Genomic DNA, 24,709 nt, shown 5'->3' with positions numbered 1-24,709 from the left:
GATCAGTGAGTTGGTATCTAATGCACCTGCAGCCTGAACGCCGACCATGAATTTTTCGCCCTTGACCTCAGAAAACGGTCGCTACCACCAAGCTAAGCACAGCCCGTCTATCTGTGGCTGGTCTTTCCAATACCACGCTTACCAGCAGTCTGTGCAGCATTGTTAGCGTTGTGTATAGACGTGAAAGGTCGACGAGTAAGCTTACCAAGTGCTTGATCAGGGAACCAGTCTGGTGCCTGTCACCTTCACCCTGCCTGGCGTTCCTGTTCATCTTCTTCTGGGACAACTTCGCAATCTTCTCCGCCTTTGTAGCAGCAGCCTCGCTAGGGACACCATCTGTTCTGCGGTTGGTGCTCTGGCTTCGGCCACGGCTCAGTGCTCGAGCGAGCTTGGCCTTGTTTGTGTCGTTGTCAACGTCCATGGCATCGCCATCAGTAGCCTCTGATTTGGCGCGAGCCAATGTGCGTCCTCTGCTTTGGCTTCGCGCGCGAGAGGCAATGTTCGATGCGTCGTAGCCCAGACTCTCAAGAGCAGATTCCATCTCCGACACCCTCTTCGCCTTGGCAGTTCGGGGAATGACAGCCCTGTTCTTGAGACTCTTGCGCATCTTGGCCTCGTTCCGGATGAGTTGCCTCTTCTCTCGGATAAGCTCCGCCTTGTACCTGATGTCGGCCTCCTCTGCATCTTCGAGCTCTTCCTCAGACTCGTAGAAACCCTCGGCTTCCAACTTCTCTTCCTCCTCCTCGAGAGCCGCAAGCTTGGCCTCAATTTCGGGGTCGATGAAGTCGTACACGTTTTGTCCCTTGAAGACCTCAGGAATACGGTCGTTTTTCCACTCGTCGTTCTCAAGCATGTAGTTCTTGCGCATGTCAAGGTTGTACACACCCGCGCCACCGTCAGCTTCTTCCAGATCACGCTCAAGAAGAGGCCTATCCGGGTCGTCCTTGTCGTACTTCTTCCTGTTCAGTACCGCCTCTGGGATGAATGTCTCCCTAGTAACACCGCCAAGAGGTTGAGCCACGTGGATACGGCGTAGGAGGTCTCCCAGACGACCAGAAGGATCGCCAGAGCTGTTGGTGCCAGCCTTGAGCTTCTCGGCGTTGCGAGACGCAATCAAACGGTCGCACACGGAGTTTCGCACTGCCATAACACCCTCCATAGTATTGCAGGAGAGCTCGAGAATCTCAACCTCGCCAGACTTCAGCATGCCCTGGAGCTGCTCCTGGGTTTCAGCGTCTAGCTGGTCCGGTCGCATGAGATCAATCTTGTTGATGACGATAGAAATCAGCTTGTTCGCGAACAAAGGCTTGATGTTGTTGAAAAGGGCGATTTGGGAGGCGACCGAGTAACCACACTGTTCACTCAGGTCCATGAAGTAGAGAATGTGGGCGCGAAGATGGGCAATGGCGCAGATAGACTGATGCTCGATGGTGTCTAGTAGATGTTAGAATCATTTCGCACAGCCTGAGGCAGACAGAAACGTCAGTGTTCCACGTACTCATGTCTTCCAAAGCGTGGTCCAAAATTCCGGGGGTGTCGACTGCCTGGAACCTAAGCATCTTGTAGTCGCTATCGTGCATGTTAGAAGCTATCCTGTCTGTAGGTTCGCGATTGAGACTCACAAATGTCCTACGTAGAGACTCTTGGTTGTGAACGCATACGGCTGCACTTCCACGTCCGCCCTCGAAATTGACTTCAAGAAAGACGATTTGCCGACGTTGGGGAAACCGGCGATAACGAGCGTGCGCGTGTTCGGATCAATCGAGGGCAGACGGCCCAGATGCTGTCTGACCTGCTCGAGGTAGACAAGCGGATCCTTGAGCCTTTTGCAGATGGTGGCCATGCGACCCAGCGCCGCCCTCTTCAGCTGCTTGCACTGGAACAGCGACTGCCCATACTTCAAAAGACGGACATAGTCGCGGGCGACCGTCTCGATCAGCGATTTCGCAGTAGAGAGCTGGCCCAGGGCAATGCGAAAGTGGTCCGCATCGTACAGCGTGTTGAGCAGATCGCGGTGGAACGGGTGGATATCGACGAGGCGAGGAAAGGCCTCGATTGTGCCCGAGAGACGCTCGGTGAAGGTTTCGGCTGTGTACTTGACTTTGCGCGTGTAGAAGGCTCGGATTCGACTAATCTTGAAACCTGCGCGGATCTGGGTTGGTAAGCGTTTATTCGATCAATCTTCGAGACCTGTTCTGACCTGGGTTGGGAGCCGTCTTTGTGTGCGCGATAGGACGATGTCCAGGAACTCCTGGTTCGTAGGCACCACGGGGATGTCCTTCCATTGAGTCTTCATTTTGGCGGGTGCGTGTTGGTATAATTGTGGTGTTCTGCAAAAGTTGCGCTATCGATTAGAAAAATCTTTGGCTGCCAAGATTTCGTCTGGCCCGTGCATCTAGCGTTTCTCCAGACCCTTGCCCCTCTCGGGTAATTGTAGAAGCCGGAAGTGAGCTGTAGCTCAATCTTGCAACATCTTGTTGACCACAGGCAGTGTTGGTGTAGAATGTGTATGCCTATATTACCATACATATTTGTTCGGCTCGATTTACATGTAACTTTCACTCCCCGTCTGTACAATCAACCTAAGACCTCCCTCTCACAAGGCTATCTCATAAACACCAAAGATAATTTCAAAATGGCAAATAAATATATTACTTCTGAACACTGCATGTCCAAGGCTCAAGTCAAAGACTACCAAAGACTCATCCCAAGACCTGGAAATGTGCATCTACAGGCGTCCCACCATTAATCGTGAGCACATCCTGCGGACACGCACTCATAACAACGATCACATCCCTCATCGCCTCCAACACCACATAGTCTCCCTTGCTTGTCACCGGCGCCTCAAAGCTCACACCTCTCTTCGCTCCACTGCCCTCCGCAACGGGAATATTCATGAACAAATTGAACGGATCGGGAACTCTTCCTCCGAGCTGCTGCGCCAATGTGCTCAATCCGGATTCTGAGGCGGAGACGGAAGCCAAAGCGTCCCAGCAGTTATCCGTACAGCTCTCGTGATATCCCTCGACCCCCAGCTCGCTGTACCGCCACCGATCACATGCCGCAATCAGTGTGTCATGCACGCCCGGACTGGTGTCCTCGAGCAACTTCAGCATGGGCGCGCGCTTCTGGCTGACTAACACGTCGCCGACGGCTGGTGTGATCTTCAGCAAAGATGCGCGGCAGTGGCACATGGACATATATTCAGGCGCACTGGCGGGGGTGTTGGCGACTGCGGAGTACTGAGATGGGGAAGTCGATGTTGCACTCGGGTATAGTGGGGCTTCGACCTTGGAGGATACGGTTATGGAGGTTGATGGAAGTGCAAAAGCCCATGTGTCGACGACTTGGTTACCGTGCGTGTTTATGATCTTGATCTTTTGGCCGTGGCGGACGAGGGTTGCGGCGCCGCGACAGGCGGGGATGGTTTGGAGGTCTGACATGTCTTGTATGGATAGGGGGTAGGAAAGGGAACTGCAAATATCAAGAGGATGCGAGAATGATGAAAGAAGAAAGATGTGGAAAGCAAGATGGGGTACAGATATGCCCCTCGTGATGCTGTGTGTGAGACATATGAGGGGAAGATAGGGCTGATTGGACCCGGTGCTTTCTCAAGCAGGTAATCTATAGCTATGGGAATGATAAGAGATACGCGTGGGTTCCCCTATCGTTAGTAAGAGTGGTTATTGTATCCGTGGACAAGCCAATGTTGGTGACGTTGGTCGGGTCTCGCCCAATACAAAGCCATGAGGACGAGTTCCAAAGACCACAGCGACATCGAAAGACGTCAAGATTATCGAGAAATGGCTACTAGACGATAGCAAGAGAATAGCATTCCCCAACTCGAGAGCAGCATACCGGTGCTTTCTGATGGGTGGAGTGGGAGACAGGCGTGTCGGGGAGACCAAGTCGACGACGTTTGGATCTCCACGAGTCACGTGTCGCGACTTCCTAACGGCCAGCTGGGCATTCCCGACGCCGCCCAAAATATCCCCACGGCAGCTCGACTCCTATCCCACTCACCGACCCATTCCTACCGATCTCCACCATGTCTCTCGCGACCAAGACCCAGTCGCAGAACATCTTTACGAAACTAAAGGCAAAGCCCGCGAACAAAGTACGTTGCATCCACGGCGAGGGGCGGTCAATGATGGCTAACTAGGAGGTGTAGATATGTTTCGATTGCGGCGCAAAGAACCCAACATGGAGCTCCGTGCCTTTTGGTATCTACCTGTGTCTTGATTGCTCGTCGAACCACCGCAACATGGGCGTGCACATCTCATTCGTGCGATCAACGAACCTCGACCGTACGTTTACCCCCCGAGTCGCCGCCTTGGTGTAGACGAGGAAGGACTTGGAGCTGATGGAGGACAGTGTGGCAATGGGACCAACTGCGAATCATGAAGGTCGGCGGCAACGAGAGCGCAACCAAGTACTTCCAGTCACACGGCGGCTCTGCTGCGCTCGCGAGTAAAGACCACAAGGCCAAGTACACAAGCAATGCGGCTACCAAGTACAAGGAGGAGTTGACTAGGCGCTGCACCGCCGACGCCAGACTGTACGTGCCAAGGCCTCCACACACATAGCACACACTGACGTAGGGGTTGTCTAGCTACCCCGAGGAGGTCGTCATAACAGACGTGCCCGACGTGCCTGGAAGCGACACCAACACCCCCGCCGGCGAAGACGACGACTTCTTCTCCTCCTGGGACAAGCCCGCCGTCAAGCGACCCTCGAACCCGCCCTCACGCGCCGGCACACCACGCGTTGGCTCGCCGTTCCTCAAGCCAGGCGCCAACGGCAATGCCACAGACCGCCCAAAGTCACCGCTCGTCGGAGCCTCCGACGCCACCACGCCAGCCGCGATCCCCGCCGCGAAGCCCACAGTACGAAAGACAGCCGCAGGCGGTGCGCCGAAGAAGAATATTCTGGGTGCAAAGAAAAAGGGTCTTGGCGCAAAGAAAGTCGTTGCTGCTGACGGCGGCCTCGACTTCGAAGAAGCAGAACGCAAAGCCCGCGAGGAGGCAGAGCGAATTGAGAAGCTAGGATACGACGAAGCCGCCGAAGCCGCCGCGACCTCGAAAGCCAAAGCCCCTGAAGCATCCGCCGTAGTGGCACCCACACCCGTTGCGCCGCCTCGTGGAGGGTTTGGAACGACCGCCAAGCCCGAGCAGGATGTGGAGAGACTAGGCATGGGCGTACAGCGTCTTGGATTCGGCCAAGTGGGCGCTGCCGCAAAGAAGCCCGCTGCGCAACAGAAGAAGATGGGCGGCTTTGGGAGTGTTGGCAAGCCCGCCCAGGACGACGGCGAAAAGTACGCGCGCGACAAGTTTGGCACGCAGAAGGGTATCTCGAGCGATGAGTTCTTCGGGCGCAACGCATTTGATCCTTCGGCTACGGCGCAGGCAAAGGAGCGGTTATCAGGTGCGTTTCCACCATTCTGGAGCTGTAACTTTTTCTTTCTACGATAATCAACTAACACGCATCACAGGCTTCGAAGGCGCAACGTCCATCTCGTCGAACGCGTACTTTGGCCGCCCTGAAGAAGATAACCAGGAAGACGACTACGGCGACCTCGAAGGCGCTGCTAAAGATTTTGTCCGCAAGTTCGGCATCACGGCTGGAGACGATCTGGAGAATCTGTCGGCTATGCTGGGCGAGGGCGCGACGAGGCTACAAGGCGCTATACGGAACTACATGCAACAGTAGAATGGAACACGAGGTAGTGAGAAGCTGCGAGCCGTTTCGAAGTGAGCAAGACGTGACTTAATAGCAGACGGCGCGGTGTCTGGAGCGAGAAGATAGAAGTGTGGGTAGGGGGGACTTTGCCTTGTTTTCGTACTTATGGACTCATGAAGCATTTGGCATGATCTGGTCTGGCATGATTTGGTTGGACACCACGAGGGGGGGAGGGTTTTATCCGGATAGACAAAGCAACGACAACCTGAATGAACTGTTTTACAACCCGCAAAAAAACACCATGAACCGCAATACATCAAGCCAATCCAATTATATTGAAAAGCTCGAGTGGAAAAACTAACTAACTAACTAACCATCTTTCCATCTACAAAGACCAAAGTGGGAGTGTTTGGCCCGCGCCGTTGAGGGCACAAGCCGGGTATCTCAGAAAGTCATGCCATGCCATGCTATGCTATGCCATACCATGTAATGTAATCTCCCGTCGTGAATTACGAACGGGGGTCGGGTCGTCAGGTTGAATCGACGACGCCTTTTTTTCCAGAAAAAAACGCTATCTGAGACAGTTGTTGCCCAAGGTCTCATGCACATATGTATATGCGTGTATGAATAGGTAGCCCACCAACACCGAACTGAACTGAACAGAACAATACGAAGAACGATGAGGAAATCGAGTTGAGAAAAGAAAGGGTAATGCGCTTGTTGAAGTGCATAATAACGCCGAGGAGTGCGAGTGAGGAGAGGAGACGAGAAAAAAGAGAATCGTCAGGTCTTGTCATGTTGAAAGAGATAAGATCGTGAGTTGGCGTCTGGTAGGGGTAAGGGTCAGGTTAGGGCTAGGCGGATAGGGTGGTGTTCTTCACGCCGTTGATGGCTTCCCCGGTGCCGACTTTGGCGGCGTCAACAAGCTCTGGCTTGTTCTTCTCTTCACCGCTCGCCTCGGAGGTCACGCCGTTGGTGCCGTTCGTCTTGCCTGAGTCGCCGTTCGTTGCCTCGTGACCATTGGTAGGCACGTCGACGCTGGGATTGTACAACGCCTTCTCCATATTCGCGACCTTTAGGCCGTCGAAGAGGTGGAAAATTCCGCCGTTGACGTGGAAGTCGTTGTGTACTAGATCGCGTTAGCCAGAGATACATCTTCGAGACACAAACCACTCGCCGATATTAAGGAGGTACCAAGTATCCATCAACTCCTGAATAACGTATCGTGCTGGACTGACGCTGGCATGGCAGTTCGCCCACTGGTCACCTAGCCTGTAGAACTCGTCTTTCCATGCAAGGAAACTGACAGTCTCTACAATCGTCGGTTGAACGATCTCCTTGCCAGGGAAGACACCCCATGTCACGGCGTTTGGACCTTCGCCTGGAGCGTTCGTCTTCAAATCGCCCTCCTTGTTCACGGCGTAGTAGGTAAAGTCAGCGTCACGCTCGATACGGGTGATGACCTCAGCGATATATTCAGGTGAGACAAGAACCTCGAGATACGCCTTTTGGTACACGTAACCGTTGTTCGGACCCCAGCCAAAGACCGGATCAGATGACTTGGCGCCGTTGACGGCGGGCTGCGAGTTGATAGTGAGGAAACCGCGTTGATTAAGATCCATCAGGTCTTTCTGAATAGATCCAGCTTCGTTGGTGATAGCTTGCTCACTCCAAGGCAGAGATTCTACCTTTCCTTCCATGTAGCGCACGAAAAGGTTGGAAACGTCTTGGATGGATGTTGGCGTACCCCAGAGTTTGATGTTTTGCTCGTTAGTGCCCTTCAGGCCGACGCCGTATGAGTCCAGCTCGCCGAAGGCGGGAGAGCGAGAGTCTCCCCAACGACCGTTGGGAAACTCGTCCCAGTCTTGTGTGCGCGCAATGTAAGATCGGTTGCGGTTACGCCAGAATATAGGTCGGACGTTCTCGTCTCGGCGGTTGAGGCCCAGGGATGGGCGCCAGGGGAGAGGCTTCTCCAGAGGCGACGTGTTGCCGGGCAGAAGCTCTAATTCTTCGAGGATCATGCGTGTAGTTTGTGCGAGGTTCATGGTGTAGCTACAAGGGTTAGTGGAACGACAGTGGTAATATGGGGAGTGTGTCTTACAAGTGCAAATGCATGATACCCGCATCGATCAGCTTCCGGCACAATTCTGCTATCAGGTCTCTCCCCACCTCACGAACTGCCACGTCGTCGTTCTTGATGGGCTCCAGAGCCTCGGTCCAATGAGGCGGGATGTTGCATTTCGTCCAGGTCGCCCTCCTCATGAAAGCTGCATGGGTGTGGATAGGCATGATGCCAGGAATGATGGGAATGTCAATGCCCTTTGCACGAACCTTCTCCACCCATCTGAGGAAGATGTCAACGTCGTAAAACATCTGGGTCACAATGAATGTGGCACCCGCATCCACCTTCTCCTTCAGATGATCGATGAGTTCGTCGACATCAGTGTTGTCATCACATCCCTCCGAGTATGCCGCGACACCAATGTCAAAGTGGTTGCCGTATTTCTCCCTGATATATTCGACCAGATCCTTCGCGTAGCGGAAGCCACCGGCAGTAGCCTCCCACTTCTCTCGTTCCCGGGGAGGGTCTCCCCTCAGCGCGAGGATATTTGTGCAGCCAGCTTGGTAGGCGTCGCGGAGGGCTTCGTCGAGCTTTGATCTCTCCATGTCGGTGCATGTCAGATGCATGCACGTCTCGAGACCGTAGACCGACTGGGCGACCTTGACCATCTCGCATGTGAGCTTGGAGTGACGACCACCTGCACCCCAAGTGATGTCGATGAACTGGGGACCGAAGCCATGCATGCGGTCCATGCGATCGTAGAGGTTTTGCACGCCCTGGTGAGTGTCAATGCGGTGTTTGTACAGGACATCAAGGTGCAGCATACCTGCGCCGTCTTTGGAGGGAAAAACTCAAAGGAAAAGGTCGGCTTCCCCTCTGCCCTTGCCAGGGCAAGTTTCTGAGAGATGTGCATGGCGACGAATTGTGTGGTGAAAGATAAAGAAAGACAGGCCGTGTTTTAATTGACCTGCAACATGTTAGTCTAAAAGTGATTCGAGGTTGTGATACCCCACGAATAATTGACCGAACGACTTACAAGGGTCTCTGGTCTATGCGCACCCCGCGAAATATAAGTATGTTTTATGAACTCACTCCTTGAGTTATCCGAAGTAGCGTTTCCTTGCCCAGCGATCCGCGAGCTGACGATGCATGTACCACAGTCGTCGTTTTGTCTTTTTTCTGGGGCGAGAAGATGTGGAGGCTAGCTATGAGTGTATGATGGTGATCAGTTTTCTCTAGCGGCAAGCAAACGGGATTCGGGTTAGCGTGTGAATGTCGGAGGAACAATCGGAGGCCCTGCCAAGTGATCTATTGTGACCAGTAGACATCAATTGCACATGTGTTTACTACACGTGGGAATCTACTAGTGACAGCTGTCATTGCGTGTTGGAGGTCCTCTGTGAGTAAGGAGAGACATAATTGGGAGCGAGAGACATGGTATCTGCCCCGCAATATGTCATTCTCCCGCAATCCTCATGCAGCAACCCTGAAAACACCCAGCTTGAACATCAAGCATATCAAATTCTACTTGCACACTGACACCTAGACCTCCCATACATCACACACCATCCCGGCCGACATGCCTCCCCTCCCTCGACCCCGCCGCCTCGTAGGCGTCTCGCTGAAGATGTACTTCGACCTCCCCGGTACCCTCTCCTATATCCGCGGCGTCCTACAACTCGATGGCGAGGCCTGGAACGCCCGCATTGATCTCTTTGTCATCCCTGACTTCGTTTCCCTCACCGAATCTGCGCGCATCCTCGAGTCCTCGTCCGTCATGCTTGGCGCCCAAGACACCTTTTGGGAAGACAAGGGCGCGTATACAGGCGAAGTCAGCCCCCTAGTACTTCGACAAGCTGGTGCGAGGATCGTTGAGATTGGGCATGCAGAACGAAGAGCTACATTTGGCGAGACGGACGACTGGGTCGCCAAAAAAGCGGGTGCTGCAGCGAAGAATGGGCTGATTCCGCTGGTTTGTATTGGGGAGAGGACACATCACAATATTGCCTCGGCGGCGGTGGGTGCAGCAATCGAAGAGTGCAAACCGCAGGTTCTGTCGGTGCTGGCTGCTGTGCCTGACGATACCGAAGTCATACTGGCGTATGAGCCTGTGTGGGCGATTGGCGCAAAGGAGCCTGCAGACCCAGACCATGTTGTCAATGTCACGAAAGAGCTGAGGAAGCTGACTACTGGGAGGAAGGGCGTCACAAGAATTGTCTATGGAGGGAGCGCAGGACCTGGTACCTTTGCGAAGATTGCAGAGGGCGTGGATGGCTTGTTTCTGGGGCGGTTTGCGCATGATATTCACAACTTGCAGAAGGTCATCACAGAAGTTGGTGGCGCGAAGTAGGCTCGCTGTCTGGTTGCAAACCTACCTACACAGTTGATACCGCAAACTCTCTGCTCTCAGCTGTGTCATCTGGCTAAATGCTACTGGAAAGGCTAAGTGCGGTGTCAAAGATTGCAAGTCGAGGCTTAAAAGAGCTTGTAGATCTGTGTCAGACATGCTGCACCTGCTTCTGGTGTAGCAAAAAGATGACGGTATACACAGCATGCCAATCAAACCCATCGCGTTCGTTTGGCGCGCTTGTTGTGGGTTGTTCCTTCCTTCCTCTCCTGTCGTCATCACCTTTTCCAGTTCAGCCATATCAGATCTCGACATTTGTATCCACAACTCATCACGAGCACCTATGATTTCCTTCTATAATTTAACAGGTCAACTCTTACAACCGCGAGAAGTAGCCGTCTTTCCACGCCTTACTAATGCATCCGTATTATAACATGCGAAGTGGGAGGTCATAAAGTTTGACCGACGAGTCGGGTTACAGTATCGTATAGCTGCCCCAACGATCGCTCCTTCCGCGCAAACACCACTCATTCTCTTCGACAAGCCTCGTAGTCTGCCGGCTGTACACCTCAACCATCTCACTCGTGCCAACTACTGCCTGTCGTACACATCCAGTGACTCGAGAAGTAAGGCTCGGAGACGTCTGGAAAGGAGAGCTGGAACAGAACAATACGAGGCGACGAAAGGTCGTGGCTACAAGTCGAAAGCAGGAAGGTTCGCCATGTTGCTTTCGATGAGGCGCTGTCTTGTAAACTGTACCTCTGTGAGCAATATTCAGCGACCGAACAGAATGCTCTCGTGCCGGCATGAACATACAGATTTTCCTTTCCTCGTCGCTAAAAGTCCCTCGTATTTTCGGATTTCGACATTGATCTCCACTGCTTTTACCTAACTTCCATTCTCGAGCAGTCTTGATCAACTCTTCACCGGTCGTGGGACGCAGCTGAGCCGAGGAAGTCTATGGCGTCTGCAGCTTTCTCGAGAGACCAACGCGCGCTGCAGGTAGAGGTGTTTCTTTTTAAGCGGTGAATGACTCAACAAGGTCTTCGCTTGAAGAACAAGCTCGTGTCTTGTTGAAACCTTGCTCAGGTCACAGTCAAGGGCTCACAAAATTTGAGCTTCCTCATACGTGCGCGAATCACCGCATGGTTATACAATAAGATCGCTCAGATCTCTTTGATACGTAACGCATAGAAATGTTTGCATCGTCAGGCGTGTTTCTCGGCATTCACATCGGCTTCGAGTCGGCATTACTCACTGGTGTCAGCATTCGTATCCATGGTAGGTGTGCTTATACCCGAGGACATGGTTCATAGTTGAGTTGGAGCCCAAGGCAGCTCTACGCTGGATGTACCTTTGATTCCGTGTCGATAGCCTTGATGAAGCTATCTAAACTGGTGGTAAATCGACATATGGCAGCTCACATAGGCCATCGCTCCTCAATGCACCCGAGAGAAGATGAGTGTAACCAAAGGACGGTGGAGCTTCCTCTTACTCACGAGAAACCCCTACCAACAAACATTCGGCACGTTTCCCCTCACCTTATTCCCCCAGATGCAGGACACGAGCATCTCTATAACTTACCCGTTTGAGAAAGCGCCACAACCGCGGAAAGCTCCGCCATCCACCCCTCTTTCCGAGACCTCGTCGGACGAGCGCATGACAGCCGCGCTGCACTACAGCCTCTCAGTTACACCACGAATTCAACAGCGTATATTCCGTGCAGGAATCGCGGGGAAGAAGAGCTAGATTGAAAGGTTATGCACCATCTGCACCGTGACTGGTGGCGCGCACGCGCGTTTTGTCGATCTCTAGATGAACGTGACCTGTACTCGTTCGACTTCACCTTCGAGAGTCATTGAACGAAAGACTTCACAGCTTCTAAAAGACTACGGCGATTGGCATGTCACAGTACCCACACTATCGTATAGTACTGCGCACTTTCACCAAAACGCTCCTTCTGTGCATGGAAGGTAGAGATCAGGAATTGCGGTGTATCCAATATCTGGTTCTCGAGATGGATCCAGTATGCAAGCGTTTCGTCCGCGACTTTGTTCCAGGCCATCCATGACACGATGTCGGATACACCCTTGCGAATCCCGAGCTGTGGCGGATTTTAGCTCGTTTCCCCACAATGTTTACCCCAGTCGGTGACGGACCGATGATTGACTTCGTCCAAGGGTCCGTCTCTCCGCACGAATCCGCTTTGCCTCGTATAACCTCATCTCCACTTTCTCTCCGCAATACCGGTTTTAGTTCGATTAACGCTACGAACCAGATGGGATGGTAGGTTTGCTATGACCATCACAGCGTAATCAAATCGCCCACAATCCTTTGACCGCTAGGCTGAGACCTCTCGCTTCAGTAAGGGGTTTGGGCTTGCAGAACGACACCTTGCATTATTGTGGTGTATGCAGCACTCGCTTGACTCGATCTCTTCGGCCCAATACCAATACAGGGCTTGAATGAGCTTGGCTGATGCTGTGAATACATGAGTTCCCTAGCCGACCCGAGTTCTATCAAGCGGGAAAGCCATGTCCGTACCACCAGCCTAAGGCCGTAACATGTCACGGTCGAGTTCTAATCGAGGGATCTAAACAAACCTGCCTCTGCCAACGCTAGGCACGTACAGCATCTTGAGCGGAGCCGCAGCGATTGGTCCTCAAAATTTATCATAGCTGGGGTGTCTCTTTGCGCGTCCTTGATATTAGTCGCTAGCTTTCGTCCGGTGGCTATGCCTCTCTCAAGCCGAATCCATGCTGCAAGGTTCAGTGCACATTAAAACTACCCCTACATCCGGTAGCCCCCTGCGTTTCCAGCATATAACCTCTCCTGTCCTCTGGCACTTATTCCCACCATGTCCCATCATCACGAGACAACAACGACGACGACTACTACTACTGGCAGCGCTGGAACTGGAGTTTTCGACAATCACGGTGCTGGTTTACCTGCTGATTACCCAAGCCACAACGCATATCTCGCTGCCGCAACAACAGGCAAGGACGCTGATACTATCTCTACTGGATCAACTGCTAGGAACTTTTCAACCGCTAGAATGGCTGACGGCACCAATGTCCTGGAGAAGGATTTCAGCAGGCAGGAAAGTGAGTAAAGAGTGATGCTGTTTGTCTGCCGCTCATGGCTGATCGCTTCCAGGACTAAGCAATGGATACTCCAATCAACATCTCGAAGGTGCCATCGACTCGGACACTGCATTGCGTCAGATTCGAACAGCAGGCAGCGTCTCTATCTCTCCTGAACTCTTCGAGAAGCTTTACCTACAACCCCAGAATCAAGTCAAAGGAGAGTTACGAAAGACTTTCGGCAATCCCACTCCTATGTATGCTCACCGATTCACGCTATAGATTGAGTCTCTGACATGACTAGTGCTTTGATCGGTTTCCTGCTGTCGCTCATGCCATTGAGTATGCAACTTATGGGATGGCGAGGTGCTGTCGGTGGCGGAGCAGCCACCATCGGGTGGTATTACTTTGCTGGTGGAGTATTGATGCTAATGGGTGGCATTGGTGAAGTATGTCTACCCCATACTATGCGTCCCGTTCTACGTTCGGCATGGCTAACTGTCATCAGTGGATTCTCGGCAACACATTCCCCTTCGTTGTCTTCAGTTCCTTTGGCGCCTTCTGGCTTGGATTTGCTGCCACACTTCAGCCCATTTACAATGCTTATGGCGCGTTCGCCAACACAACAACTTCCCCTGCAAGCACAGGACTTCAGTCAGTCGGGTTCAACGTTGGCATCGGTAAATACCCCAACTCGAAATGAAACTTGGAACATGCATCACTAACTGTCATGCTAGGCTTCTTCCTCATCACTATGGGCGTTTTGTGCTTCATCTATCTCATCTGCTCTATCCGCACGAACCTCGTCTTCTTCATGATCTTCTTCTGCCTAGTCTGCAATTTCGGGATCCTCACAGGGGCGTATTTTGAAGGTGCCAAGGGGAATTTGAGACTTTCTGGAAAGTTGACAGAGGCTGCTGGCGCGTTCCAGTTTATCACCTGCCTGTTTGGCTGGTACATTTTCTTTGCCATCATGCTGGTTAGCGTGGACTTCCCGCTTAACATTCCTAGTAAGTCGTCACTCCAGATTCACGCTCTACATCTTGCTAATGGTTTACAGTCGTCGATTTGTCGACCATGGTCAAGGGCGCGAGCGAGAAGAAGAAGATCAACCACGTCGAGTAGGATACCACTGCTTCATCATAGGCAACTATATATATACCACAGGTATGGCGGACAGGCTGGCTACATTCTGCCTTCGAAGATGTACAAGAGCAGGATCTCCAGTTTAATTTGTCGCGTTGTCGCGTCCAAGTAGTCTTGGAAGTGTACATACACGTCTAATCAACTTATCACATTAATGCTTGACTTTGTACGTGTTCATTTTGAACTGAACTTTGACTTCACGTTTGATCAAAATGGAAGTCGATACCGTTCATGGTTGTCTTTGCGTTCAACGTTACGCAAGGAAAAAGAAGATGTTCTGGCATGAGTCAAATCTGAAATCGATGAAATGCACGGGTCCCACGAGTTCCTAGATAGAACAGCCGCGAAGATAAGATGCTTAGTTCCTGCGATTTCATGTTCGTAGCTTTTCTTCTTCATATAGATCTTGCTGGAGCCATACAATAAGACTCCAATGGATATACACGTATCCGCACACCCTCCCAAAAGACTCCTTGCTTACATCCGAATCATCCCTTGCGAGCTATGGATTGCCGTCTCAAAGGCAGAAGAAGCAAGTACGGCGATCATATGATGTGCAAGGTTCAAAACAGGGGACACCCTGATCCCTGCGCGCTGGTTCGGGCAAAAGCAAGCTGCATCCGCGGGGCCGAGGGCGTGGTGAACTCTAAAGGCTAGCTGGGCTTTGGGGCTGGCGATCGTTTTTCTCAGGTTGCCCGACTCATTCCCTTGCAAAGTCTTGCGGCACATGGTTGCTGGGAATGCAGATTTCAATCCGCTCTTCCCGTAGACACTGAGACATCACGTAGCCGATGGTCAACATCAATTCCGAATCGCCCTGCTCCGTTTTCATCACTCCACCCCATCCTGTATCTCGCGCCCTCAAACAACGCATTAAACTCCTTGTCTTTCATGTGTTGTGCCTCAGCTGGCAAATCTGCCATCATCTTTGATCCAGCCACCAGACTTGCTTGTGCAGCAATGCTGCATGGATTTTTTGGTAGGACTTGGGACATCTTCAGCGTGAAAAGCGAAATCAGCGCGCATACTGTCATGCCAATGAGTAATCCTTGGAGGATGCGCGTCGAAATGAGACTCTGCTTGAGGCGAAACGTCAAGGAATCTGTCGCTGTAGCGAGGATGGTGGCGTTCTCCGTTGTCAGATTGGTGTATCGGCCTTGGTTGGTAAGGACTTGGGCGACTGCTAAGCCATACGCATGTTGGATTCGCGCATACAGGTCATCCCAGTTCTCGCGGCGAAGAGGCTCAGAGTCCAATACACCAGTCGTTTTGTTGCGAAGGAAAATGTCAAAGGTTTGATCAATATTGCTGGACGCCGCCGTCTTGAAATTGAAAATGACGTTGCCAATGTCCAGCTGTGTGTCCATTGTATCAGATATGTTCCTCGTCGTACTCTCGTCAATGACCAGAGATTGGACTCTCCCCTCTGGTATTGACAATTGAACAGAAGCTTTCGACTCTTGTATCGAGCTCCAACACAAGAGGACGTTGAGATCGATGACCTTTTTCCCCAACCACTTACCGTACATGCCCCATGAACTAGGGCAGTATCGTGGAGATAGGAAACTAAAATTGGTCCATTCGGCAAAAGGGCCATCTTCGAGCCCGAGGATTTGTACTTCTCCCTGGGAATCTGAAACGAGATTCTCACATTCTGATGAATCTGGCATCGGCCAAAGAGCCCTGACTCCGCTCACCGTCCCATTTAGCGAATGCGTATAGTTGAGGGTAATATCCTTTGACGAAACGAGTTGGCACGTCAGAAAGCCGTTTTGCACTGGAATTTCCAAGTCGACAGCTGACGCAGCACTCAAATTTCGTGTCACAGTGGGGGATGGAGATAACTTAGGTACCACATGTTGCCCATACGTCCACATTGGACTGCTCGTCTTCTCGTAAATGGTCAGTCGTGCCGCAAGAGCAGTCGAGTAGCTAATACCGGATCTATTGGATAAAACTGATGTCATACTCGTCGGATCATAGAACTGATCTAGCCGGGTAAGATTAACAGGTGTATCGTGTGATATCGGTATCGTGGTGTATAGACCGGATGCAGCAACTGTAAGGAAGGAAGCCATCATCACACCCAACGCTGAGACACCCACGGCAGTACGCCCAGTCATCAGAGCGGTCCAGAAGGCGTCTGTTTTCCAGCTGTAAATAGTTTTGTTGAGAATACTTGGCTTTGCTTTCGCGAAACCTTTCTTGAGCTGCACATAGGGATCAGAGATCCGAAGGTTGAAGTCGAAGCCAGAAAACAGCAGCTTCGTAAGAACCATGACCAAAGCTGGGACATATGTAAATCCCATTTGAGTCTGTTTGTCTGGTGTGACGTTCAACAGACCATTACTGTGTTGGGACTGCTGGAACAGAATCTCGAGTGCAATGACAATGCTCACTGGTATTACCGGCAGAGCGAGTCGAGCATACCAAGACGTCATCATGGGCTGCCAGTACTTCTCTTTCTCTTCGATCAAATGTGAAGTGATAACCCCGTGGCCTTCGATAACAAAGCTCGGTGCCGGCTCATGATGATCTTCGGCAGCTGGTTCGAACCTCGCCGTATAATCTTGTTTGAGCAGATGCTTCAGATTTCGGACTCGCCAAGATCCCGTTGGCGACATGATATCAACAAACTCTTTGCTCTGAGAAATGATAGACGCTAGTCGAGCGATGGAGGCTGGATCCTGCGGTGTTTTGCCCTGAGGAGATTGCCAACCTAGATAGAAAGACACTAGAATCAAAGCACCGAGTACAGCCTCCATAAGCCGCAGTGGTGTTGTTCGTACGAACAGTCGTTGCTGGTCATAGTCCACTGTGCCGCTCATATCTGGCCGAGGGTCGGTGTCATTGGCAGCCAGGAAGTAGCGCTTAGCAAGCTGAGCAGCCGCGCCTCGAAAAACATCTTGTGCGCTCTTGATCATCAGGTCAGAATCCCACACATCCTTGATGTTTTCCGAACCTTGAGACTTCATCATGAGCATGAAGAAGTTACGAAACCTAACCTGTGTGTCCCATATCCCATATTTACTAGCCAGTTCAGGAAGCAAGATCCCGTAGTCAAACTGCTCAAGAGTGTTCCGTACGGCGTTGGAGATATCGGTAGCAGTAAGGCCTACCGGTGTCTGGAGAAGTGTACTATTGTCCACCGTTCGCAACGATCCCGACTCATCGAGGGTTACGGTGCTTTGTTGGAATTTGTACGATGGTTTACAAAATAACGTCGTGCTGTTCACAATCTTTGTTCCTTGGTTCTTGAAGAAACTGAAAACGACTAGCCGGTCACGATTGAGGTCTCCATTGTTTCCCTCACACGTTCCAGGTAAAGCATCTCCATACCAGACTCCATATTCCATGCCATTGTTGCTTATTAGAAAGGTTTGGTTGTCCTTCGGAAATGATGTGATCCGGCAGTTGTCATTCTTGGCGGCCATCGTAGCATATATATTGGTGCAGCTAGAATTAGAGGGACAATATACCTGAAGTTCGCTCTCCATCGTAGCCGGCTCACATGAGAGATCCGCCGTGAAAGATCTGGAACTCGAGGTAAGAGTATAGTTACCTACTACAAAAGGGTCAGATAGTCCACAACGAAACCATTGAACTTACCTTTGACGGTGTCCGAGGAATTGAAAGTTTCCACGGCGAAGATCGAATTTGTACCGGACGGGTAATCGACTTGTTTTAGTAAGGCACCAACAGATAACAAGCCCGCAATGTCGTCAACACTAGACGCATTGAGATTGGGGAACGAAAACTGTTCCTTCATCTTCATTGACAGAGTCATCGGTTCAGTAACAGTTTGGAGCAAGAACAAGCCGGTTGAGATAATGATCAGAACTTTGATGAGTACAGAGCCAGCAACTACGGCTAAGATAGACCAATGTCGATTCCTCACTGATGTTGTGAATACTGAAACTGGGTCTGGAGAAACGTAGTCGAGCAGGAGGTTTTTCGATGCTGGCCGTGGTTTTCCTGATAATTCTCTCCAGGGTTCCATTTGCCTTGTGCGATAGTCGACTTGAGTCCAGAATGCGGCAACAAGGGTGAATACTGCATGTAAAGAACTACCATTAGCCAGCATCGCGGGCGAGAAGAATCTTCGTACCTGCAGTAGGCCCATACGTCCAGAGATAATGAAGCTTGGTGTCGGTTGGACCAAATCCATGCTTGTCAGTAGACACTTTTGCAACAATTTCCATGCTCGCGATCAGAAGAAGGAACGTCAAGACGAAAGACGCCAGAACCCAGCGTCGGAGCATAAGAGGTGTCCATGTCTGGACTGGAATTTTGCTATGCTTCTCTTCGCCACCATCCGACTCGGAAGTCTTATTGGAAACCAATGGCTCCTTTACTGCCGATGGTGATAATCTGCCATGATATGCAGTATCGGTAGATGACAAGGTTTGAAAAACAGCAGCTTGGGGTCCTGATTCAGTCATGGTGTTGGCCATCAGGTCGGAATTATTCAGTCGACGAGAAATCTTTTTGAGAAGATAGCCATTGATAAGATGCAGTTGAATTCAAACTAAGAATAAGGCCAACCGTTTGTTGCGACATGATGTGAGTAGTTTCTGGGCCTTGCATGCCTTGAATGCTGTGCCGTCTGCTAAGCGCTGAGCCACGTCCCGACACAACGGATTTAGCGCCCAGACAATTTATGGCAGTAGAACCAGGGGTCTTATCTTGTCAGATTTCGATGTGCCACAAATAACAAGCCAGTAAGCGAGTAATGTTTGCTGCGTCCACTCTATGATGCATGATATGTAAGCGGATACAAGGCTTCAGCGTCTGTGTTGCCGCGAATTTTCCGGTAGCTCACATGTGACTTTCATTAAGCAGCATGCGTGCACATAATTGTTCGACACTCCGAGCAGTTTCGTTAACAAACCCGCCATCAGCTGCACCTGCTCTTGCAATCTGTACTCGAGTTGCCAGAAAAGGGCTGGCCGAGCATAACTGCGTCCAGGTATTCTCTCGTGGGATGTTTGGAACACGACAGCTCAGACTTTCTCTATGGTTGCTGCAAAGACACCCATGCTCAAAACAGGCTATGCTAGAACCAAAGCACAACCCTTGGTCATTGTACTCATGTTGAACAGTACTTGGTGTAGACTCACCCTCAAACCCTTACCCCACAATCACCCTTCCGGACCCGCCCAAATAGAAATGCTCCCCTGTTTCCAACACCTCAATACTATCGCCGACCTTCACCTCGCCAACCCCTAGCGGAGTAACCTGCATGCCCAAACATGCGTTCTTGCTCCCCTGATCAATAACTCTGTACTTCCGCATCGTAGTCCCTGGTTCATTTTTATCTGCGATTCCCGTTTTTGGATCCACGTTCGGGAGCTTGCAGCGCGTTGTGCGGCACGATATATGGCATTCTACTGAGCCAATCATCGCTTTCTTCCAGTCGTCTTCGTGGAAGGCGGGCGGGCCGGTGATGTAGATATTTGCGCGATAGCGCAGGGCGTTGAGCAAAGGTAATTTCAATAGCTCCTGAGGTAGCTTAGAGCTGATATCATGCACGGAGGCTAGATTCAGGATGTGAAGGGGATACTGAGCAGAATTAGTTTGCTAGGGTTGGGGGTCATTTGGGATGGGGATGGACTTACTGAATCTTGCATTCCAATGATTGTCTGAAACCCCACGTCCTCCGGCTTTGGTGCACATTTCTGCACTTCTCTGTACCTTTTTGTGTCGATTCTGAACAGAGCAATTGGGTTTGAAGTGCCGAGTGTGTACTTGAGCTTTGCGAGAACTTCTCGGTCAACCTCAGAGTTCATGTTCAGCGCTACAGGGGCATCTTTCCAGATGTTCATAACTTCATTTGTGTAACCTTTACTCATGATACGTTCTTGCGACGGATTGAAAGGTATCTTGAATTCGATCATGGGCTCTGACCTCCTTGCTAATCTGGCTGCCATGATCTTCGCGTAGTTTTTGAGTCCTCCCAAACTGAAATCGGAATCTGGAGAAAATGGGAAGCGGATTACGACACATCCCTCGCTCTTCACCCATTCTCTATCTTCCTTGTATCCAGGTGCTAATGGATCTGGAATCCAGACCTCTGCTTCGACCTTCGCGAGACGTGGAAATTTGCGCTGTGTTAAGAAATGCCATTCGCTTGTGACTTCTCCCTCTAAAGATGGCAGGCTCGTGACCTGCTGGGCGAGGGAAAATTGGCGATCGTACTTCAACCCTGTACGAACGATGTCACTTTTCTCCAGCTCGACAGGACCACAGGACTTCACAGGATAGATGAACAGCGCTTTTACGGTCCAAGGTTTCGCGGGTGTAGGATCGGCTCCTCGGGCATATTTCTTCGAGTACTGGTCCTCGAGATTGCTACGGCCCCGGAGTCCAAGTTTGCGACAGCCAGTGGGCGGAGGAAGAGGCTTGTCGCCCTGAGAAGAGACAATCCCGAAAAGGACAACGAGGGAAAGGAGGGGCACTAAGAGCGTGATGAGGATTGTGAGAGGCGTCAGATTGATTCCTGCGTCTGCCAATGTCTTCTGGGCAGAGGCGATGTAGTCGTCGAGGATATTAGAAGACATATCAGAGTCGGTACAACAAAGGTTCCAATGGTGCTCTAGCTCTTGTTCTTTATGTCTCCTCTGATGGACCCTCGATAGGACGGGCGACTAGGCTTTGTCGCCAATGTATGCCAAGAGAATGCAGAATTTCTCGATGTCGTTTATAAGAGTCGAATGGTGCACGAGATCGTCCAACACTGATGTCGGGCTGATATGAGTCGACTGATTGCAATGTGTTCAGTTGGAATAATTGCCATGGTCGAGGTAGGAGGGTGTGATTTACGAGTCATGGATCGGCGTTGCGTGCTCCCGTGACATGGCGCATCATAGCGACTTCGTGCTGAGCTATTTGCCAGCCTTTGACGCGTTTACAAACAGTGAAAAGGACGCGTCAAGTCGCGTCATGTCACATAACCAAGACGGCAGAACTCCGATTGCTTCCGCCTTATCCTATCTGACCGCATATTACTTGCACCATGGCTAGTGAAGATGTATCTGTACCATGCCCATCAGCGCGTATGCAGTTCACTTCCCCGCGCGTTCATTTCCAGTCCTGACGTCGTGCTAGATAGACTGCCCACGGTCTCTGCATCTCAAGCCCTTCAAACGCTACACACACGCGGCGCCCGCACCATATCGACAGGCATCTCGCAGCTCGATAAGCTCCTCGCCTCTCCCAGCTTGCCCGGCCATCCCGTCGCTGGTGGGTATACTCGAGGGAAAGTGACGGAGGTTTTTGGCCCATCAGGAGTCGGGAAGACGGCATTTGGGTAACTCGACCATGGCAATACTCCAGTGGGATTGAGGCTGAACAGAACGAAGAATACAGGCTGCAGTCAACGCGTTGCGAGAAGGACAACATGTTGTCTGGGTTGGTGGGTGCATTCCGTGAAGGGCTCGACTCAACGTACCGTGTATCATGAATATTCATGCTGACTGCTGGCAGATGCGGCCTGTCCACCGCTCGTCCCCTATCGATTTAGCCACGTGCTCTCTGCACTCAGCGACTCGCCATCTGAACTATCTCCAGATGAACTGCGCAACCACTTCCGCCATGTCGCCGCGACGACACTCGCACACCTTCTAGCCCTCTTCGTGCATCCGCCTGCTTCGTTTCCCCAACCGAAAACGAGTCTCATCGTTATCGACTCCCTCTCTACACTCATCGAAAATGCCTATCCCCGCAACATGGAGATCAAGAACAAGACCGACCAGTTGAAATGGGCAGCGGGTCGCAGGTTCGCAGTCATTAACGAGCTGATAAAGACATTTACCAAGTTTGCCGCGCTGCACGATATTGCGCTACTCATCACTTGCCCGACCATTTCTCGCATTCGAGGCGGGAACAGGTCGCTTTTAGTCCCTGCAATGTCCGGGATCGAGTGGGAGAATGGCATCTCCACCCGACTGGTTCTGTTCAGAGACTGGATACCACGACAAGGAAAGCCAAATAATACAAGAGATGCTGACAAACTAATCAATGTTCGGTTTGCAGGTCTCGTAAAGGCCAACGGTGTAGCTCTTACCGATGAGGGTGGCGTAGGCAGTGTAGTGCCGTTCACGATTGACAACGTAGGTCATCCAGAGTCTTTTGCGGTTCACAACACAACCGATAAATACGACTATCTTGTTTCATGACCAGCTGCTAAAATAAAACAGACTGGCCTCTGCGACATCAGCATAGCTGCAGATGACATCTCAGCTCCCCTCGCGCAGTCTAGACCCCCTAAGAGGTCTTTTGCAGAGATTGAAGAGAACGAAGACGAGACGCCCAAATCTGATGAGCTTTATGGTTGGGTGGAAGACGACGAAGTCGCCACTGAGGGACTTCTGATAGACGAAACACAAGATACCAACGACGTCGAAACTGTAGAGGCTCGACCGGAGCATACCACGGAAATCGCCTTGCGACAAAGTAGCAAAATGGCACGATTTACTACCATATAATCGCTCGAAGATCGGGGCAAGCTAAAATTCTCATTGCCTGAACGCGGGCGCGAACTTCCGTCGGAGAATCACTGCGCTGCAACGGTACGTTACTGAAGTCTGAGGTACATGGTCCTTCGTCACATAAGTCGCACATGTCGCAATCCCGGATAATATCAGCCTCAATCCCGCAGACTATTGCGCTGTTCACCGATGACAGACCTTGTCGCACCTCCCCGACAAAGAATCACGACCAGGTTCCCGTGCGGGGTGAATCAGATACCCTGGGATGATCAAATACACAGTACAGTCTCTACAGACTCCCAGCAAGTGGCCTGATATCAACAACCATGCTGGCACTCTGCAACTGTGTCTAATACATCTCTTATCGCAACTTCGCCTTCAGTGAATCGAATTTTACTGGCGGCAGACGCGGGATCAAGGCAAATATCTACTGTATGCCCTTTACCTTATCGCGTGCCGCATCTAGCGACCCCCTTCTCCTTACGTCTCGAGCGGAAAAGCAAGGGCCAAGGACAAATCTCCAACAAGCAACCCCACACGTGCACACGGCGCCCAGGAGTCTAGGATAAATTACTCCTCAGCTGTGGGGTGGGTTGCGGAGAACCGCTCCGCGTCCCAGATCCTCGGGTCAGCTGTCCGGTAATATCGACGTTGCTTTTTCCATATATGCCGGGGTAAGCGGGATTGGCTCTGCAGCCATCAAGTGTGGGGGCCATACGTAAGCCTTCAAATCGTGGCTGCATGTACTAGGTACATATGGACATCATAGGAGGAGATTCATCCACGAAAGTATCGATGGCTTCGCAAAAGAAACCACGGTAATATTAGTCTGTCCGCCACACCTGCCTTATGGACTTTAGCTCCTTTATTGCAGAGACGGGTTCGAAAAGAATAACACCAGCTGTTATCAAGGGACGGGACGGGATGGAGAATATGCGGATGTCACCTTCGCATTTACTAGCTTTGCTTGGATTATCACAATGCTTTGTGTCACCGAGTATGTACCCGCGTACCCCGTGTCACGAGATAGAAAAGTTCTCATTCGGAGACTCTCGGACCGAGATAGAAAGGAATAGGAGAATATGTAATGAGCCCAAAGGGGATGCATAACCACAACATCCAATATGAACAACTTTAACACGATAGTAACCGAATTCTTGCAATTGGATACAGTCAATCTTGGCGACGTGAAAAAGAATATCGCTCCCGCCCTTGTACAACGAGGTTGAGAAGTCGGGCAATAGAGTGAGCAAGAGAAAACACCTGAAAACAATAAAGATGATGCTCTCATGATATTTGATATAGGGGTGCATTTGCTGCAAAAATATCATGTCCATCAGGTTAGAACACTTCCAATCAGTTAACGTATTTTATGCTCTATGTCTGTCCGTGATCATAAGAGTTCGATCAGCGTAGAGCTTGCCTTGGGTTACCGTCTGGCTGAGTAGGTAAAAGATCAGCAACACGATACCACCTTCTAGATCTGCTCAACAATGTCCAATGCTTAATCGCCAAGAGAGAAATGATCGTTACAGCCAGGTATCATCTGTTGGTATTCTGCCCATGAGACTGTCAGACTCACAATCCTCTAACAAACTGCACAACCCGGGGCGAGTGCATCGGGGCATTTGAGCCTCATACGTGTGCCAGACCGTCGAACAGAACGTGGTGCGTTGTGAGTATCTTCCTTTGTGGTTCTTATACTCTCGTTTATGCTACCATCGTGAACATGCTAAAGGATTTTATCAAGTCGGTTTGCCATCTTCATCGTTCTTCGATGCCTCTTTTGCCATGTCGATGGTGGAGTGTTTGCCATCCAAACAATGAGCGACGTGGATTGTGAAAAAAAGAGCCTTATGGCAGGCCGTACCAGCAGAACGGAAGACACATGTGAATGCTTCTG

At 51.2% G+C, this 24,709-nt stretch overlaps 11 protein-coding genes across 11 annotated transcripts; 4 read left to right on the top strand and 7 right to left on the bottom strand.

Annotated features, from left to right (window-relative positions):
- Positions 1–107: 107 nt before the first annotated feature.
- Positions 108–2,296, bottom strand: P153DRAFT_300425 (nucleolar GTP-binding protein 1; the record flags this gene model as incomplete). The annotated part of the gene is made up of 5 exons (XM_033664328.1): positions 108–149; positions 206–1,434; positions 1,499–1,569; positions 1,623–2,152; positions 2,201–2,296. 5 exons carry the CDS (start codon positions 2,294–2,296, stop codon positions 108–110), a joined length of 1,968 nt encoding a protein of 655 aa, XP_033519359.1.
- Positions 2,297–2,627: 331 nt separating this feature from the next.
- P153DRAFT_370292 (uncharacterized protein) lies at positions 2,628–3,885 on the bottom strand. The gene has a single exon (XM_033669007.1). The coding sequence runs from the start codon at positions 3,441–3,443 to the stop codon at positions 2,703–2,705; it is 741 nt and encodes a 246-aa protein (XP_033519358.1). The 5' UTR covers positions 3,444–3,885; the 3' UTR covers positions 2,628–2,702.
- Positions 3,886–3,994: 109 nt separating this feature from the next.
- On the top strand, positions 3,995–6,001 carry P153DRAFT_370290 (ArfGap-domain-containing protein). The gene is made up of 5 exons (XM_033669006.1): positions 3,995–4,117; positions 4,172–4,307; positions 4,375–4,558; positions 4,613–5,424; positions 5,492–6,001. Exons 1-5 carry the CDS (start codon positions 4,049–4,051, stop codon positions 5,707–5,709), a joined length of 1,419 nt encoding a protein of 472 aa, XP_033519357.1. The 5' UTR covers positions 3,995–4,048; the 3' UTR covers positions 5,710–6,001.
- Positions 6,002–6,533: 532 nt separating this feature from the next.
- P153DRAFT_389817 (methylenetetrahydrofolate reduct) lies at positions 6,534–8,654 on the bottom strand (the record flags this gene model as incomplete). The annotated part of the gene is made up of 4 exons (XM_033670874.1): positions 6,534–6,808; positions 6,833–7,731; positions 7,781–8,517; positions 8,568–8,654. 4 exons carry the CDS (start codon positions 8,652–8,654, stop codon positions 6,534–6,536), a joined length of 1,998 nt encoding a protein of 665 aa, XP_033519356.1.
- Positions 8,655–9,320: 666 nt separating this feature from the next.
- Positions 9,321–10,091, top strand: P153DRAFT_389816 (Triosephosphate isomerase; the record flags this gene model as incomplete). Its single annotated transcript, XM_033670873.1, has 1 exon — positions 9,321–10,091. One exon carries the CDS (start codon positions 9,321–9,323, stop codon positions 10,089–10,091), a length of 771 nt encoding a protein of 256 aa, XP_033519355.1.
- A 2,854-nt stretch (positions 10,092–12,945) lies between these two features.
- On the top strand, positions 12,946–14,296 carry P153DRAFT_300732 (uncharacterized protein; the record flags this gene model as incomplete). The annotated part of the gene is made up of 6 exons (XM_033664345.1): positions 12,946–13,196; positions 13,252–13,428; positions 13,476–13,620; positions 13,680–13,851; positions 13,909–14,181; positions 14,232–14,296. 6 exons carry the CDS (start codon positions 12,946–12,948, stop codon positions 14,294–14,296), a joined length of 1,083 nt encoding a protein of 360 aa, XP_033519354.1.
- A 595-nt stretch (positions 14,297–14,891) lies between these two features.
- On the bottom strand, positions 14,892–17,907 carry P153DRAFT_117017 (uncharacterized protein). The gene has a single exon (XM_033661949.1). It carries the CDS (start codon positions 17,812–17,814, stop codon positions 15,067–15,069), a length of 2,748 nt encoding a protein of 915 aa, XP_033519353.1. The 5' UTR covers positions 17,815–17,907; the 3' UTR covers positions 14,892–15,066.
- Positions 17,908–18,376: 469 nt separating this feature from the next.
- P153DRAFT_370285 (uncharacterized protein) lies at positions 18,377–18,810 on the bottom strand. The gene has a single exon (XM_033669005.1). The coding sequence runs from the start codon at positions 18,577–18,579 to the stop codon at positions 18,391–18,393; it is 189 nt and encodes a 62-aa protein (XP_033519352.1). The 5' UTR covers positions 18,580–18,810; the 3' UTR covers positions 18,377–18,390.
- Positions 18,811–18,988: 178 nt separating this feature from the next.
- Positions 18,989–21,111, bottom strand: P153DRAFT_434668 (uncharacterized protein). Its single transcript, XM_033673099.1, has 2 exons — positions 19,936–21,111; positions 18,989–19,879 (listed from the first exon to the last, which is right to left on the bottom strand). The coding sequence occupies exons 1-2, from the start codon at positions 20,875–20,877 to the stop codon at positions 19,448–19,450; spliced, it is 1,374 nt and encodes a 457-aa protein (XP_033519351.1). The 5' UTR covers positions 20,878–21,111; the 3' UTR covers positions 18,989–19,447.
- A 221-nt stretch (positions 21,112–21,332) lies between these two features.
- Positions 21,333–22,803, top strand: P153DRAFT_300490 (P-loop containing nucleoside triphosphate hydrolase protein; the record flags this gene model as incomplete). Its single annotated transcript, XM_033664331.1, has 5 exons — positions 21,333–21,372; positions 21,425–21,626; positions 21,679–21,731; positions 21,803–22,428; positions 22,516–22,803. 5 exons carry the CDS (start codon positions 21,333–21,335, stop codon positions 22,801–22,803), a joined length of 1,209 nt encoding a protein of 402 aa, XP_033519350.1.
- An 828-nt stretch (positions 22,804–23,631) lies between these two features.
- Positions 23,632–24,317, bottom strand: P153DRAFT_116965 (uncharacterized protein). Its single transcript, XM_033661948.1, has one exon. The coding sequence runs from the start codon at positions 24,095–24,097 to the stop codon at positions 23,714–23,716; it is 384 nt and encodes a 127-aa protein (XP_033519349.1). The 5' UTR covers positions 24,098–24,317; the 3' UTR covers positions 23,632–23,713.
- Positions 24,318–24,709: the final 392 nt, after the last annotated feature.

This window comes from Dothidotthia symphoricarpi (assembly GCF_010015815.1).
Source record: "Dothidotthia symphoricarpi CBS 119687 unplaced genomic scaffold P153scaffold_21, whole genome shotgun sequence".
NCBI lineage: Eukaryota > Fungi > Ascomycota > Dothideomycetes > Pleosporales > Dothidotthiaceae > Dothidotthia > Dothidotthia symphoricarpi.
The sequence above is the reverse complement of the archived record's forward strand: the minus strand, read 5'-3'. Positions and strand labels throughout refer to the sequence as shown.

Bases quoted from the DNA above. Each gene is read 5' to 3' on its own strand.
- P153DRAFT_370292 (XM_033669007.1), bottom strand. From the start codon at position 3,443: ATGTCAGACCTCCAAACCATCCCCGCCTGTCGCGGCGCCGCAACCCTC.
- P153DRAFT_370290 (XM_033669006.1), top strand. From the start codon at position 4,049: ATGTCTCTCGCGACCAAGACCCAGTCGCAGAACATCTTTACGAAACTA. The intron at 4,308-4,374 runs GTACGTTTACCC...GATGGAGGACAG, and splicing joins GCGATCAACGAACCTCGACC to TGTGGCAATGGGACCAACTG. The intron at 5,425-5,491 runs GTGCGTTTCCAC...CACGCATCACAG, and splicing joins GGCAAAGGAGCGGTTATCAG to GCTTCGAAGGCGCAACGTCC.
- P153DRAFT_117017 (XM_033661949.1), bottom strand. From the start codon at position 17,814: ATGGAGAGCGAACTTCAGGTATATTGTCCCTCTAATTCTAGCTGCACC.
- P153DRAFT_370285 (XM_033669005.1), bottom strand. From the start codon at position 18,579: ATGCTCCGACGCTGGGTTCTGGCGTCTTTCGTCTTGACGTTCCTTCTT.
- P153DRAFT_434668 (XM_033673099.1), bottom strand. From the start codon at position 20,877: ATGTCTTCTAATATCCTCGACGACTACATCGCCTCTGCCCAGAAGACA. The intron at 19,880-19,935 runs GTAAGTCCATCC...AATTCTGCTCAG, and splicing joins TCATTGGAATGCAAGATTCA to TATCCCCTTCACATCCTGAA.
- P153DRAFT_116965 (XM_033661948.1), bottom strand. From the start codon at position 24,097: ATGAGAGCATCATCTTTATTGTTTTCAGGTGTTTTCTCTTGCTCACTC.